Source organism: Oryctolagus cuniculus, chromosome 4, assembly GCF_964237555.1.
Source record: "Oryctolagus cuniculus chromosome 4, mOryCun1.1, whole genome shotgun sequence".
Classification (NCBI taxonomy): domain Eukaryota; kingdom Metazoa; phylum Chordata; class Mammalia; order Lagomorpha; family Leporidae; genus Oryctolagus; species Oryctolagus cuniculus.
In genome coordinates, this window is record NC_091435.1 from 130680986 (window position 1) to 130697362 (window position 16377).

A 16377-nucleotide genomic window follows, 5' to 3' on the forward strand; every position below is an offset into this window, starting at 1 on the left:
AATACCTTAAGGATGCTGTGCTACTAGACAGCCCTGCAAAGATGCACAGCTCCTCCCTGGTGTGTCTAACTTCCCTCCCGGGAATCACCACAGTCCCTTGAAAAGACAGGCAGGACAGTTAGCGCGCTTTCTCAGGCTCCCGGGTTTCGACGTTTTGCTCTGGAAAGTTCTTGGTTGGGGCGAGGACAGGGGCCAGTTCTGTGCGTAACAGAAAGTGTAGCTGCGTCTCTGGCAGCTGCTCACACACACACACACACACATCCAGACACTGCTTCTCCGGGGCGTGGTGGGCAGGGCGGCAGGCAAGACTGCCCTTTTGAGAACCACGGGTTTAGAGGAAGAGGTTAAATGCTTACCTGCTTCATTCAACAGGTGTTCCTAAAATATTTCATACATTTAGGAAAGACGTGTCTGATGCGAACTTAGATAGGTAAGAGAATGTTTTCACTTTTCATTTCACCGTTTTTTAAGCTGACAATGTTTACCTCGTGTATAAACATTCTAGAAAGTAGAATCAAATAACCCAGGGCATTTACCATTTATTCAAAAAAGTTGTTTTTTTTTTAATGAACACTGGGGCAGGTGATTGGTCCAGCAGTTAGATACTGTTTGTGGTGCCCACATTGCCATTTCCACAGTTCTGAGTTCAAGTCCTAGTACTTCTTCCAATTCCAACTTCCTGCTAATGTACACCCTGTGAGGCAGTGGGTGATGACTCAAGTAGTTGCCTCCTTGAACCTACAGGGGAAACTGGAATTGAGTTCCAGACTCCTGGCTTTGGCCTGACATAGCCTTGGCTGTTAAAGGCGTTTGGGGAGAAAGCCAGCATATGAAGACCTCTCTCTCTCTCTCTCTCTCTCTCTCTGCCTTTCAAATAAGAAAAAATTCAATAACGCTTTGAAAAATCTAGTTAGAAGCTTTAGAAAGCTCCTGTCTATTTAGCTTGTTACATGGCTATAGACTTAGCATGTCAATTTATCGGTGTCACATGTAACAATACAAGCCCATGTGGAGGACACTAACTGCTGGGAAGTTGAAAACATAGGTCTCTATAGACTAGGAAGAGCTGTGAAAGTTTAGAACATAGGTCTCTATAGACTGCATGCAAGAATGACCAGGTACACCCTTTGGTGAGGGAAAGTAATCGTGGCCTTTCTCTCTCTCTCTTGTTCTCACTCGCTCTTGCTCTCGCTCTCTCTCTCTCCTGATTGTTGCTGTTAGCCTTCAGACAGTTTGATAGGAACATAGTAGGGAAATCTCGAATGCCTGCAACAGCTGGGCTGGGTCAGGCTGAAGCCAGGAGCTCCATCCCAGGCCCCCACATAGCTGGCAGGAACCCTAGCATGTGGGCCATCATCCACTGCCTATTCAGGTGCACCGGAAGGAAGCTGGATCAGAAGCAGAGCAACCACACCCCAACCAACCCTCAGGTGTAGGAGTGGCTTACCCTGCTACACCACCAGGACTGCTCCTGAACTTTTATAAGCAACTTTTAGATTTTTAAGCAGAATTGTTCTGTCCCACTTATACATTTTTGTCCTTTTAACTCAACTTTTTAAACATATTTATAGTTTAAAAATTTAAGTATAGAGATAGGCGTTTAGCTTAGTGATGAAGATGTCACTTAAGACACCTGTGTCCTACACGGGAGTGCCCAGGTTCAGGTCTCAGCTCTGCTCCTGATAACATGCACTCTGGGAGGCAGGTGATGGATCAAGTAAGTGGGTTCCTGCCACATGGGAACCTGGACTGAGTTCCTGGCTCCCAGCTCAGCCTTGCCCAGACCCAGTGATTTGGAAATTTGGGGAGTGAACCAGAGATGGGAACTCTTTATGTCTCTCTGCCTTTTGAATTAAAAGCAGTAATGACAAGTAGAAAGTGAAAAATTGGGGGTAAGTGTCGTTACACCACAAGTTAAGCTGCCATTTGGGCTGCCAGTGTCCCTTATCAGAATGCTGGTTCCACTGTAGGCTAAACCCCACCTCTGATCCACTTTCCTGCTGATATGCCTGGGAAGGTAGTTGATGATGGCCCGAGAACTTGTCTCATACCACCCATGTAGGAGACCTGGATGGAGTTCCATGTTCCTGGCTTCAGCCTAGCTCAGTTCTGGCTGTTGTGGCCATCTGAAGAGTGAACCAGCAGACAGAAGATCTGTGTGTGTGTGTGTGTGTGTGTGTATCTAATTCTGTTTTTGAAATGAATTAATAATTTTTTTAAAAAGAAAGAAACCAATAGTATGACTGACAGACACTGTGTCGCAGTAGGTTAAACCTCCCTGTAGGACACTTGTGTTGCACGTTAGAGAGCTGGTTCTTGTTCTGCCGGCTCCACTTCCAGAGTATTTTCCTGCTAACGTGTCCTGTGCGGCAGGAGATGATGGCTCGGGTGCTTGGGCCCCTGCATCCTTGTGGGGGACCTGGACTAAGTTCCTGGCACTTGATTTTGGCATGGCCTAGTCCCGGCTGTTGCAGGTATTAGGGGAATGAACCAGTGGTTGAAAGTGTTTGCCCTCTTGCAACTCGCTTTCTAGCTCTCTCTTTTGAGCTGATGAAAATTAACATTTTTTTAAGAAAGATTTATTTATTTATTTGAAAGTCAGAGTTACACAGAGAGAGGAGAAGCAGAGAGAGAGAGAGAGAGAGAGAGAGAGAGGTCTTCCATCTGATGGTTCACTCCCCAACTGGCCGCTACGGCTGGAGCTGCGCCAATCCGAAGCCAGGAGCCAGAAGCTTCCTCTAGGACTCCCACATGGGGGCAGGGGCCCAAGCACTTGGGCCATCTTCTACTGCTTTCCCAGGCCATAGCAAAGAGCTGGATCAGAAGAGGAGTAGCCGGGACTAGAACTGGCGCCCATATGGGATGCCAGCGCTTCAGGCCAGGGCGTTAACCCGCTGCGCCACAGCACTTGCCCTGTAAATTAACATTTTTTTAAAAAGAAAGAAATGTGATTGGATTCATGGACAAGAAATTTAATGCTATATCTGTAAAACTTGTCTCCTAAAAAGTGAACATTTCAACTCTCAGTTGTGTTTAGCTGGCTTCACTTTCTCTAGTGTGGGTTCAATAGCCACACTTTCTTGATTCCCATATTACCTTCTTTATTCTTTTCCTTTTCTTTTTGTTAGAAAAATGCTGTAGATTTTTTGTGGGTCTCGTAGGTAGTCAAATTCCTGAGTTCCTGTCTACTTGGAGATTTCTTCATTTGCCCTCATATTTTATTAATAATACAAACCAGTCTTGGGGCTGGCACTGCAGGTTAAGCCACCACCTGCAATGCCGGCATCCCATAATAGCACCAGCTCCCTGCTAATTCACCTGTGAAAATAACGAAAAGTGGTCCAAGTGTTTGGGCTCCTGCCACCCATATGGAAGACCCAGATGGAGTTCCAGGCTCCTGGCTTTGGCCTGGCCCAGCCACAGGCCATTGTGGTCATTGCAGCCATTTGGGGAGTGAACCAGCAGATGAAAGATCTTTTTCTCTCTCTGTATCTCCCTCCCTCCCTCCCTCTCTATCTATAACTCTGCCTTTTAAATAAATAAATATGCCTTTGAATATAATATGAATGAGTGTAAGAGAACAGGTTTAAAGCCATTTTCCCTCAAAGCTCTGCAGGTCTTGCTTCCTTGCCTACTCGTGTCCAGTTTCTCTGACCAGTCTGCTTCTCACACCTTTCTCAGAGTCGAGTGTTTCCTGCCCTTCGTTGCCTCTCCTTTCCTTCAGAACTCCTACTAGTGGCTGACGGGTCTCTTAGACAGATTCTGTTTCACAATTTTGTCTTTATATGTTTCATATCTTCAAACTTTATGACATTTGTGTGCATGTAGCCTGTGCACAGAATTTTTTTTATTTGGGAATTCCTATTTATAATTTCCAATAATCAGTTCTTGTTCTCAGATGGATGCTGTTCAAAATAGTTTGGTGTGTGTGTGTGCTTCATCTATTTGAAGGTGCTATACTATAAAGTTCTCCTTTGTTCTTTATCTTGGTTCTTTTTCCTCTAAGGGTTAATTGTTAGGTTTGTTTATCTTGCTCCTCCTCTTCCATGGTATTGGCTCCCCTTAAGTAACTGGTAATCCTTGGTTTTCCATTCATGTTTGTAGGTGAATGGAAGGAAGCTCGAATGGAAGCTTCCTGCCACTGAGTGGTCCTGCTTCCAGGCAGGCCTGGCAGGCAAGTGTTTATTAGAAGCCTTGTGCAGCTGGGTGGAGCATATCAAGGCCAGCTTCCTGCAGTGTCTGGGTAGGAAACAGTCCAGCTGGGACCCCTACTATTACCGGAGTTAGGACAAGGATACTTTTTGTGTATGGCTGGAGTTGTTCGTGAGTGCAATGTCCCTCCTTTCACACCCAACCCTGTTGGGCAAACCCCAAGCAAGTCATACTCTGCCTGCTTCTCTTTCAGGGCTAACATCTCCCCAGGAAGGTTGCCCACTGTTTTCTCCTTTGTAAGTAAAGACAGCTGCTGCCATCTGCCTGTAGAAGGGGAGAGACGAGGGCCTGCCTGGCCAGCTGTCCCAAGCTTACTCCTTGAACTGCTCAGACGAGTCCCCAGATCCTTCCTCGCTGTGTTTGGTTGAGTGGCTATGGAAACTTCTCAGGGATTCCCTTTGGAAAAACCTTCCTTACCTCTCTCGTCATGAGCTGTGGCATACTCTGCTCTGCTTTTCCATCAGCCTACAGCCACTTATTATTTTCTTCCTTGTAAGGCTTTCTTTTCTTCAGTATCACTTGTCTACTCATGTTTTCTGGGGCTGTTTGTTCAGTAAGATCTTGGAAGGCAGAGGAGGATTGTGTGTTCAGCTGCCATATTGACCTGGAAGTGCCTATTACATGATTTCTAATCTGTGGGAGCCTCTTTCCAAGATCAAAGTCCCTACTTCCTCACTACAAATCTTCCTTAAAAAGTGTTTTTATATTTGAAAGCAATCTCTGGTGAATTTGGTGAGATTATGAGTGTTTTCAAATAAATATGTCCTAAAAATTCATTAAAATGCAATCAATGTTGGGCAACTTCTATTTTTCATTGTTGTACTACTATTTTGGTAGTCAATTAGGCAATCTTTAAGAGGCAGAGAAATGTGGAGAAACACAGGTTTTGGAGCCAAACAAGGACCCCTGTGATTTTTGAAAGGTTCTCTAATCTCCATGATATTCAGTTTCCTTGCCTGCAGAAAGGAAATGTTAATAGTTTCTTTGATTTCCTTTTCTAGAGATAAATGAAGTTACATATATCAAGTAACTACTATATATATATATAGTATACACACACAACACACTGGGTAGTACCTTCTCAGTAAATGTTAAATTTTGTTATAATCTTCTTTCTGTCTTCCATCTTTACACAGAATTTCAGAAACAGTCTCTGGTGTTGGTTTAAGGAAGGTAGATATCTAACCAAATAATATATTGATTTTGTTAACCATTGATTTGGAAAACAAAAACATTAAATGTTGTCTAGGGATTCCTCTTTAATGCCTCTTAACTTGGCATCCCCATAACTTATTTCTCTGGGAGGTGAGATAAACAGGAATCCCCCAGAGACTGGCACAGGTGGCCTCCGCAGAGAAGTTCTTCCCCTGCTAGAAGACACACTCATTTCAGGATGAAAAACAAAACAGAGCACTTCACTGATGCAATGAAGCAAGGGCAGGAGCAGGGGACATCTTTCTGCCAAGGACAATTTGGATCTTCATAACAGCACTGCCAGGCCATACAAAATTATCACCTGGAAAGTTACCCTGTTACAGATTTCCTGGATTTCAAGTCCCACCTGTGGCTGCCTTGGTAGGCTCAGACCAATTGGGCTGGATCTCCTGGAGCCATGGGATGAAGTATGAAAAAGAAAGGTGGAGACATGACAGAACTGAGAAAGGTGAAAAGCTAGCGATCCCAAACCAAATAAACATGGTAATGTTTCAAGATCCAACAAATTATTCAAAAACTTGAAATTCAAAGAGGCAAAGAAGCTTTAAAGGCAATATTGTTTCCTTATTATCATGTAAGACTTATTTTAATTAGTAAAGTCAGCAGATGTCTACTTTCCTATTGCATCATTAATAAATAACTACTTATAAAGATAATAGGCTAATTACAATACATTTAACAGCTCTTTTAAAAGTTTGTAGTATTTTTAAGCTGTTGAAAGTGAACAGTTTAAGTTCAAGTAACTACTACAACCACCACCACCCTCACACAGACACAGTAGTAGTAATTCACCACCCGAGGGAGATGATATGGTACTGGGAGCCTGTGGGATTTAGAAAGGAATACTTTCCAAAGAATAGATGTGATGCAAATGCACTGTGCCTAGTGTTACAGAAGAAATAAGAATGTAAGAAAATATTTCAGAGAACATAGAATTAGGATCTTCCGAGTGCACTTGTTATTTGATTGTCAAACATACTGTATTTAGAAGACTTGCTAACAACCATATGTATATACTGGAAACTAATATTGTGCTTAAATTTCAGTGCTCTTTATCAGAATTTGTATCCGGGAATTGAAACATCAGTTCAAACAGAAGAAAGCTGGCTTCAAGAACTGGCTGATAAAAAGCACACACGTGAGTAGTTTGATTTCTTAGCTCTGGCCAGGAGGTGGGCCTGTGCACTGGAAACATCACAGTTGTGGAAGGTCAGGAGATCTAGGTTTGAATCCCAACCCCAGTACAATGACACTGGGCAAGCTGCTTAACCTCCCTGAATCTGTTTCTCTTGGTAACAGTCACATTATCACGGTGTTGCTATGAGGATCAGAATGAGATTGCACTTCTAAACACCACGGCATTACTATTGACAAATGGTAGTGTTTCTGCTCACATCAAGAAATAATACATACCTTTATTTTCTTGGCATACATACATATACATATACATACCTTTATTTTCTTATTACAGAAATGATATACAAGAGGACTTCAAAAAATTCATAGAAAATGCACAATATATTTTTAATTTAATTTTATTTATTTGGAAGACAGAGCTCCCCTCTGCTGGTTCAGTCCCCAGATACCTGCGCCAGCCAAGCCTGGGCCAGGCTGAAGCCAGGAGCCAGAACTCAATCCAGGTCTCCCACATGGAAGTACACTAGCAGGAAACTAGCAATGGGAGCAGAGCAGGAACTCAAACCCAGTCTGAACCACCACACTAAACACTTGTCCCCACTTATCTTTTCCTTCCATTCTTCTATGAACATTCTGAAGCTCCTTGGTGGGGCCAGTGTTGTGGCACCACCTGCCTTGCCAGCATCCTATACTGGAGCACTAGCTCAAGCCAGCTGCTCGGCTTCTGACCTAGCTCCCTGCTAATGCACCTGGGAAAGCAGTGGAAGATGGGCCAAGTGCTTGGGCCCTTGTACCCATGTGGGAGATGAAGAATGGAGTTCCAAACTCCTGGCTTCCACTTTGCCCAGAACTGGCCATTGTGGCCATTTGGAGACTGAACCAGTGGATGGAAGATCTCTCTTGCTGTCTCTTCCTCTCTCTCTCTCTGTAACTCTGCCTTTAACTTTAAAAAAAATATAGGCTCCCTTGTATGTACATTGTAAATATCAAACCATTAAGACATAATGTAAAAATTTAAAAATTTAACATATGCCCACATATTCCTCAGGTGTAATAATTATGAGAAGCCTTTCTGTCCAACCTCTATATCAGGTTTTATGTTATGGCACTGATTCAGCAAATGCTTATTGAATACCCACCATCCACCAAGCCCTGTTCTAGGAAACCAGCAGTGAGCAAAGCGATTAGATCTTGTGCCTCAGTAATCTTACAGTGTGAGAGGTGGAGGTAAGGGTGAGATAAATAACACACAAAATAAGTAAGTATATGCATAATACATTCAATGACATAAGTACAAAAGAGAAAAATCAGGGAAGGGGGTGGAGTGTCAGCGCGGAAGGACTCTTAGCTCACATGGGGTGTGCAGGGCAATCTCTGGGAAGCTGCAGTATTTTAGAAAAAACCTGAAGGAAGTGAGAGAATGAGCCAGCCAGGGGAACAGTGAGGGCCTCCTTCCAGAGTAAGGAGGCCACTGTGGCAGCAGGAGGATCCCAGGGGATGAGACGGCGGAAACAGTGAGGACCACATCTCCCTGGGAGTGAAGTGAGAAGTCCCTGGAGGGGGGCGCAGAGGAATGACGCTCTCCAGCGAATTTTAATGACGACTGACGGCTCAGGAAAGTTGGCGAAGGAGCAAGGGTCCAAGGATGGAGCCTTGGGGCACTGCTTTGTGAAGTCAGGTACACGAGATGGAGACTAAGAACAGCTTCCAGTGATGCAGAAGGAAATCCAGTAAAGGGTCCTGGAAGCCAAGAAAGGAAGCATAATGGGGCCGGCGGTGTGGCTCAGGGGGTTAAAGCCCTGGCCTGCGGCACTGGCATCCCATATGGGCACCAGTTCAAGTCCTGGATGCTTCACTTCAGATCCAGCTCTCTGCTATGGCCTGGGAAAGCAGTAGAAGATGGTCCAAGTGCTTGGGCTTCTGCACCCACGTGGGAGACCCGGAAGTTCCTGGCTCCTGGCTTCAGATCAGCTCAGCTCTGGCTATTGTGACCATCTGGGGAGTGAACTAGCAGATGGAAGATCTCTCTCTCTCTCTCTCTCTCTCTCTCTCTCTCTCTGTATCTACCTCCCTCTGTAACTCTTCCAAATAAATAAAATAGTAATCAAAAATAAAGCAGGATGGGATGACAAAATATGGAATTAAAAGAAATAAATATTATGATTATATAATAAACTGAATTATATCAATAATCATTTAAAAATAAAAAAGAAAGCAAGTGTCTTAATGAGCAGGGAATGATAGCTGGGTCAAAGGTCACTTAGAAGCCATGGAGGTGAGGACCTAGGGCTGACTGGTAGATCTAGGGTGATGCCCATAGCACCTGCCTCTATGGCGATAGACAGCTGATTGGATGATCTCAAGGGACAGGGGGAGCAGGGAATTGAAATAAGTACAGAGCAGAAATGGAATCATGCCCTCCATTTCCATTTCACTGGTAAGCTTTTAATGGTATAATTGTATACTGAAATGTAGTCTTTTTTTTAGTAAAAATAAGTAAAATTGATTCTTTTGACCATTACCCCCAAATTCAGAAGTCATCACTATGATCCTGTTGGTGTATTTCTTTCCTAAGCTTTTCTACCCATATACTCACAGAAGTACAGGCAGTAGTTTGGTCCTTTTTGGTTTTTATTTACATAGATGGTATCCCACCGAATGTGTTGTTCTGCTTGCTTTTCCACTAAATAACACACTTTGAAAATTTTATCAGGTCAGTACATACAGATCCTCCTCGATCCTTTCAATTGTTGCACAACAGTGTGTAGAATGGATGTGCAGTTGTTAGATGTGCAGTTCTTTATAGATTCCCAGGAAGGGTATTCGGCCTAGCAGTGAGGATACTGATGAAGACACCGACACTCCGTACTGGAGTTCCACATCAGTTCCGACCTCAGGTTCCAGATTCCAGCTTCCTACCGATGCAGATCATGACGGGGAGCAGGTGATAGCCTGAGTGGCTCGGAACACCACTTCCCTGTCACCCACACGGGAGACCTGGGTTGAGTTCTTAGCTCCTGGTTCTGCCTGGCTTGGTTTTTGGCTGTTGCAGACATTTGGGAAGTGAAGAGCAGATAGAAGCGCACTCTCTCTCTCTCGCTCGCTCTCGCTCTCGCTCTCTCTCTCTCAGAATTTAAAACTTTAAAGACTCTCAGCCAATACATAAAGTCACTCCCCACATTCTCACTTCCACAGTGTTACACTGTTTACTCCTTTGTGTGTGTGTGTGTGTGTGCATCCAAGAATTTCTCTAAGACAGGTGCCAATAAAGTGGTATTATTGGGTGAAAAGTTACGCATTTTAATCATCACCTTCCCTAAGTGCTAACTCCATGTATGTTTCTATTAAAAGAGAGATACTGAGGTTTCTTTTTCCCTACCCTTCCCAATACTTGGTGCTGTCATTCTTTTAAATTTTTTGACAGTAGGGTAGGTGGAAATTATACTGTATCTTATTGCATATAATCAATTCTCCTGAGGGCTCAGGAAAAGAAAGCTGTGCAGAAAGCCTTCTATTCCTAGAGAACGTCTGAGTGGTCAAGATCAGAACAGTAACACTACGCACGGTTAAGAGCATTCCGACGTGGTCTCAGACGGGAATGAAGAACGTATTGTTGGACAGTGGAGGAAAGGCCAGCCGTGTCATAAAGTGACAAGGAACTCGGGGGAACCGTGCTTCTGTTCCAGTGTTTTGTGGGAGGTACAACTAGCTTGTTAGATATCTGGCTGAAAAATTTCTAAAATAAGTGTTGAAGGTGCAGTTTGGCTGCTTTTGTAAGCTTATAAAGAAAAGAGAGAGAGATGACTTCAAGACAGAATTGTTAATTGAAAGAGAAGCAGTACTTATGGTAAATAAGTTTTAGTGAAAATCTTTGTGCATGGCATTTCTGTTGGACAAGATGCCTAATACAGGTTTAAATTTTTTTCAGATTCTTCACATCACACTGCCCACATGCATACACACACCTACACACACCCCACATGGATAACTTTCTGAAGCCTCTCTCCCCAACAGCAAACTTGAACTCCTGAGAAAATAGGTCCCTTACATCTCAGTAGCCCCCTCCTTTGCCTCTGGCCTTGGAGGCTGCTCTGATTAGTTTTTCTTCATGCCAATCCCACTTGTTTTAAATCTTTCAGACATTTGTTCAAAGTTGTGGATGTGTTGATGGCCTTCTCCTCATTTCCATTGCCTCTCTGGAATCCACAGAGGCTGTAATCCTGGTGGTTTGATTCACTATCTTGAACTGGACCCCTACCCACCCCTAGAACTCCCTTACCTGAAAAAAACCTATCAGAAAAACAGGCATAGAGTAGACATGTGGCACTTCTAATAAGCAGAAAGTAAGAATGGGTGTGTAGCTTAGTGGTTAAGACATCTGTTAGGGTGCCTGAGTGTCATATCTGTGCCTGTATCTGATTCCAGCTCTGGCTCCCATTCCAGCTTCCCACCAAGGCAGACCCTGGGAGGCAGCAGGTGATGGCTCAACCACCACTCATATGGGAGACCAGGACTGAGTTCCCATCTCCCAGCTTTGGCCTAGCCCAGTCCCAGCTTGTGGGAATTTGGGGAGTGAGCAATGCATGGGAGCTCGCTCGCTCTCTGCTTCTCAAATAAAATACATATTTTTTAATTTAAAAAAGCACAAAACAATTAAAATATTATAAACAATTAAAATATTCCTAGTAGTATCCTAGGGCTAGAAAGAAATAGGGAAGGTTAAGCCTTTGCCTGCAGTGCTAGCATTCCATATGGATGCTGGTTCAAGTCCCAGATGCTCCACTTCTGATCCAGCTCCCTGCTAATGCAGCTGGTAAAGCAGCAGAAGATGGCCCAAGTGCTTGGTCCCATGAAACCAGGTGGGAGACCCAGAGGAATCTCCTGGCTCCTGACTTCAACTTAACCCAGCCCTAGCCCTTACGACCATTTGGGGAGTGAACTGTGGATGAAAGATTCTCTCTCTCTCTCTTTCTCTCTCTGTCTCCCCCCTTCTCTCTCTGTATTTCTGCCTTTCAAATAAATAAGTAAATCTGCTTTAGAAAAAAGGAATGGGGAAGCAATTTTACATGTGATGCAGAGTGTGGTGAACTTCCTCTGATCCTTACTGTTGGCACAACGTTAATGGGAAAAGGCAGAAACACTGTCAGGACATCTATCTGTGTGAGCCATGTATTTCCTCCTGTGTATCTCACTCCTTTTCTGTTTTGTCAAGATTGATGACAAACATACACTCTCTTTACAGAGAAGAAAGCCCAGGCAGAGAAGGAAGCTGAACCTGAAAGCCAGGCTGCTAAGTTAAGAGGTAAACGGGTGCTGGGCCTCGTCCCCCTTTTGCTGGCAAAGGCCAGTTACCAGTGGGAAAGCAGCCTTAACTTGCCCTGAGGAGCAAGAATGTGTGCAGAAATGCAGGGGTCAGGGTCTCTCAATAGTGAGTATGGGGTGGGCTAAGAGCTTGGGGTGGCGAGGAAAACCAGAGAAAATGAAGTGCACAGCACAAAGGTTTCAAACTCTCCTGCTAAATGTATCCTTTCTCTTCAGCAAAGTGGGTGATTAACCCAGAAGAGTCAAAACTCAATATTTTAAATGAGCTAGAGGTAAGAAGTGGTCAGTACATCAACCTGTACACTGTTCTTACTGTAGAAAAGCGTGCTCACTCCTCGGCTTCTGTGTGCGTGTTTCTGATTTAGTTTCAGGAAGACTTCATGACACTCTTTGAGCCTTCTCTAAGAACATTACCCAGCATCGGGCTGCCGCCCATTCTGGCATACAAAAAGGAGACTTCCAACTTAGACATTAACTTCAAGGTAATTTCAATCCACAGTTTGCATTATTATTCTAAAAAATTAACCTAAAAGCCATATCATGATGTGCACCATGGATGTTAAACATATTTTAAAGAAAAAAAAAAAAAACAGCAGAGAGCTCATTCATTTGGAATAACACCTAGGGTGGCTGTTTCAGTCTCCATAGATGTGAAACAGAGCACCAGCAACTGGATGGCCTAAGCCAATGGAAGCAAGAGGGGACAGAGGTGGAAAATCAAGGTCTGGACAGGGCCGATGCTGTAAGATCTGTCCTGGCCCTTCCTCGCGTTGGTGGTAGTCGGCCGTCCTTGGCATTCCTCTGCTTGCTGCTGCCTCCTGTGGAGCTGCCTCAGCTGTCCTGGCGTTCCCTGTGTCCAAACGTCCCCCTACCTAAGGACACCCATCTTACCAGATTAGGGCCCACTCTAATAACCTCATTTTAACCTGGTGACATCTGCAAAGACCGTACAAGTATTTCCAAACATAGTCACGTTCACAGGTATCAGGGCTTAGGACTTCAACATATCTTTTTTGGGGACACAATTCAACCAATAACTGTGGCCACAGAGCCTGGAAACACAGGTGAATGTTTGCCACACCCAGTTACAGAATGTGATGATTTAACACCTGCAAGGGTGACTGTTCGTCACTTCCATAATTCCTAGAGATAGTGCACCAGCCCCTACACCAGACTCATGTGTGTTGACGTATTGGTGGAATGGCTGTTTTCAAACCTAGTTTGGACCCCTAGCCCTGTGGGGAGAATTGCACACTCCCCGGATCTGAATCCTTGACTTCTTCTGGGGTGCGTTAAGGGAGAGGTTTATACACTGACAATAAGAGACACCATGAGAGACAGCAGGTGTCAGATGCATGTGCATGGACTGGGGGAAAGACTTTGTGGCTGCATTACGGTGGTGTTCACTGACACTTTGTACAGCACACTGAACTATGCAATTCTGATGAGGCAACACATTAAATATTCATGTAATGTAAAATCAATACATAGTTAGCTAGGTTTCCAAACTTTCTGATCACCCTACAGACTCAAGATGAAAATATTTCTAGCAGTGTTATTTTAAATGAATTTATTTTATTTATTTGAAAGAGAAAGAAAGAGAGAGAGAGTACCCATTTGCTGATTTACTCTCTAAATGCCCACAATGGTCAGGGCTGGACTGGAGAGAAAGCTAGAAGCTGGAAACACATTCTAGGTCTCCCACGTGGGTGGCAGGGACCCAACTCCTTGAGCTACCCTGCCTCGCAGAGTCTACACTTGCAGGAAGCTGGAATGAGGAACCAGAGCCAGGTCTCAAACTCAGGCTCTTCAAAATGTGATGCAGGCATCTTCCCCCTCTCCCCAGAAACCTTTTATTTAAGGAATACAAACTTCGGGCACCAGTTTGAGTCCTGGCTGCTCCACTTCTGGTCCAGCTCTCTGCTATGGCCTGGGATAGCAGTAGAAGATGGCCCAAATTCTTGGGCTCCTGCACCCATGTGGGAGACCTGGAGGAAGCTCCTGGTTCCTGGCTTCAGATCAGTACAGCTCCGGCCATTGTGGCCAACTGAGGAGTGAACCAGCGGATAGAAGACCTCTCTCTCTCTCTGCCTCTCCTTCTCTCTCTGTGTAACTCTGGCATTCAAATAAATAAATAAATCTTTTTTTAAAAAGGAATACAAACTTCATGCATTTCATAAACACAATTTTAGGAATATAGTGATTCTTCCCACTGTATCCGCCCTCCCACTCCCACTCCCACCCCTCCTTCTATTCCCATTCTTATTTTTTACTAATATCTATTTTCAATCAACTTTATACACATATGATTAACTCTATACTAAGTAAAGAGTTCAACAAATTGTATGAAAAAAAAAAAAAACCTGCCACTCAACGGTCAAGACAAGGGCTGTTCAAAGTCATCTCATCTCAAAGTGTCAATTTCACTTATATAGATTACATTTCAGGTGCTCCATTAGTTACCACAGATCAGGGAGAACATATGGTATTTGTCCTTTTGAGACTGGCTTATTTCACTAAGTATGTTGTTTCCAGTTTCATCCATTTTGTTGCAAATGACAGAATTTCATTTTTTTTTACCGTGATGCAGGCATTTTTTAAAAAAACATTTTTCTTATTTATTTGAGAGGTAGAGTTACAATGTGAGGGAGATACAGAGAGAAAAGTCTTCCATGTGCTGCTGGTTCACTCCCCAAATGGCTGCAAAGGCCAGAGCTGGGCTGATCTGAAGTCAGGAGCCAGGAGCTTCTTCTGGGTCTCTCAGGCAGTTTAGGGCCCAAGGCACTTGGGCCATCTTCTACTGTTTTCCCAGGCCATAGCAGAGAGCTGGATCAGAAGTGGAGCAGCTGGGACTCGAACCAGCACCCATATGGGATGCCAGCACTGCAGGCAGAGGATTAACCTACTGCGCCACAGTGCCAGCCTGATACAGGCATCTTAACCAGTGTCTTAACCCCTAGGCTAAATGCCTGCCTATGAGCTGGAATTTGTTTTCTTCTATCCTGAGAAGTCTCTCGAGCTGTCTTTTTTTCCCTGATACCCTGAAATGGACCTGAACATGAGAAAGGCCTTGTGGCCTCTCCTGCGGGGAAACATCCCTGCGATGGCTCCTCTGGCTTCCCAGGCAACCCTTGCAGAGGTAGGGTTGATGCTAGTCCAATTCAGGGACAGCAGCACCTGCATCCCAGCTCCTTCTCCAGCCACAGCCTCTTCAGGTGTGGATTCCAATCCCGGCTCGTAGTCTACGGAAGCATGTCCATCTTGCTTCACCCCTAGGTAAAGTGAAGGGGCTATGAGCTGAGGTGGTCACTACCAGGTTCCTTGTAGGGAACAGCTCATAGAGGGCTTGGCACTGCTAAGCTCTCTTTCTGCCCTGCTCCATCATGTAACAGCTGTGCTGGACTTTTCATCACGATTCTCTATCACAAGACTTTACTCTCCAAGCATTCTGCTTTCAGCAGTGTGCAGTAGTCTCTGTTGGGTGGATTCAATGACTTAAAAACAATAGGTGTTGGCCAGCACCACAGCTCGCTAGGCTAATCCTCTGCCTGCGGCGCTGGCACCCTGGGTTCTAGTCCCGGTTGGGGTGCTGGATTCTGTCCTGGTTGCTCCTCTTCCAGTCCAGCTCTCTGCTGTGGCCCGGGAAGGCAGTGGAGGATGGCCCAAGTGCTTGGGCCCTGCACCTGCATGGGAGACCAGGAGGAAGCACCTGGCTTCTGGCTTCGGATCGGCGCAGCGTACCAGCCATAGCAGCCATCTGGGGGGTGAACCAACGGAAGGAAGACTTTCTCTCTGTCTCTCTCTCTCTCTCACTGTCTAACTCTGCCTGTCAAAAAATAAATAACAACAACAACAACAACAACAAAAACAGTAGATGTTACTCTGGGATAGTGAAATCCTGACTGAACTGGCCATCTCTAGCTCCATGTTGGGCATTTTTGTCACTCTCAGAAGATGATTTCCTGGGACAAGCACTGTGGCATAGTAGGTTAAGCCTCCACTTGTGACACTGGCATCCCATATGGGTGTGAGCAGTTCAAGATTCACCCTGCTGTTCCACTTCTTATCCAGCTCTCTGTTGATGGCCTGGGAAAGCAGTGGAGGATGGCCCAAGTAGTTGGGCCTTTGAACCCATATGGGAGACACAGCCCTGGCCATTGCCACCATTTAGGGAGTGAACCGGCAGATGGAAGACCTCTGTCTTTCTCTCTCTGTAAATCTGCCTTTCAAATAAATAAAATAAATCTTTAAAAAAAAACCAAGAAGATGGTTTCCACGGCCAATGCAGCTGCCCTGGTGGAGCTCAGATCTGGGTCTTTTCCTGGAGGCCACTGTTGAGGCCAGGCTGCTTGCCTGGCCAGGACATTGCCATCACAGACATTACCTCTGATCACTGGAACAGTCACAACATATCAGCCCCTCACTGAGTCACTGGCCCTCCCCTCCCCCACCGCATCCCTGTGCCATCACAGCACACGGAAATTTCAGAGC

The 16377-nt window shown here is 44.8% G+C and overlaps 1 protein-coding gene across 1 annotated transcript in view; it reads left to right on the forward strand.

The window, feature by feature from the left end:
- ERICH6 (glutamate rich 6) overlaps positions 1-16377 on the forward strand; it is a 41101-nt gene that overhangs the window by 1136 nt on the left and 23588 nt on the right. Inside the window, exons 2-6 of the mRNA XM_051818716.2 lie at positions 373-430; positions 6474-6565; positions 11807-11866; positions 12103-12158; positions 12252-12368. Coding sequence (XP_051674676.2) covers positions 373-430; positions 6474-6565; positions 11807-11866; positions 12103-12158; positions 12252-12368 — 383 coding nt within the window. The remainder of the gene's footprint in view (positions 1-372; positions 431-6473; positions 6566-11806; positions 11867-12102; positions 12159-12251; positions 12369-16377) is intronic.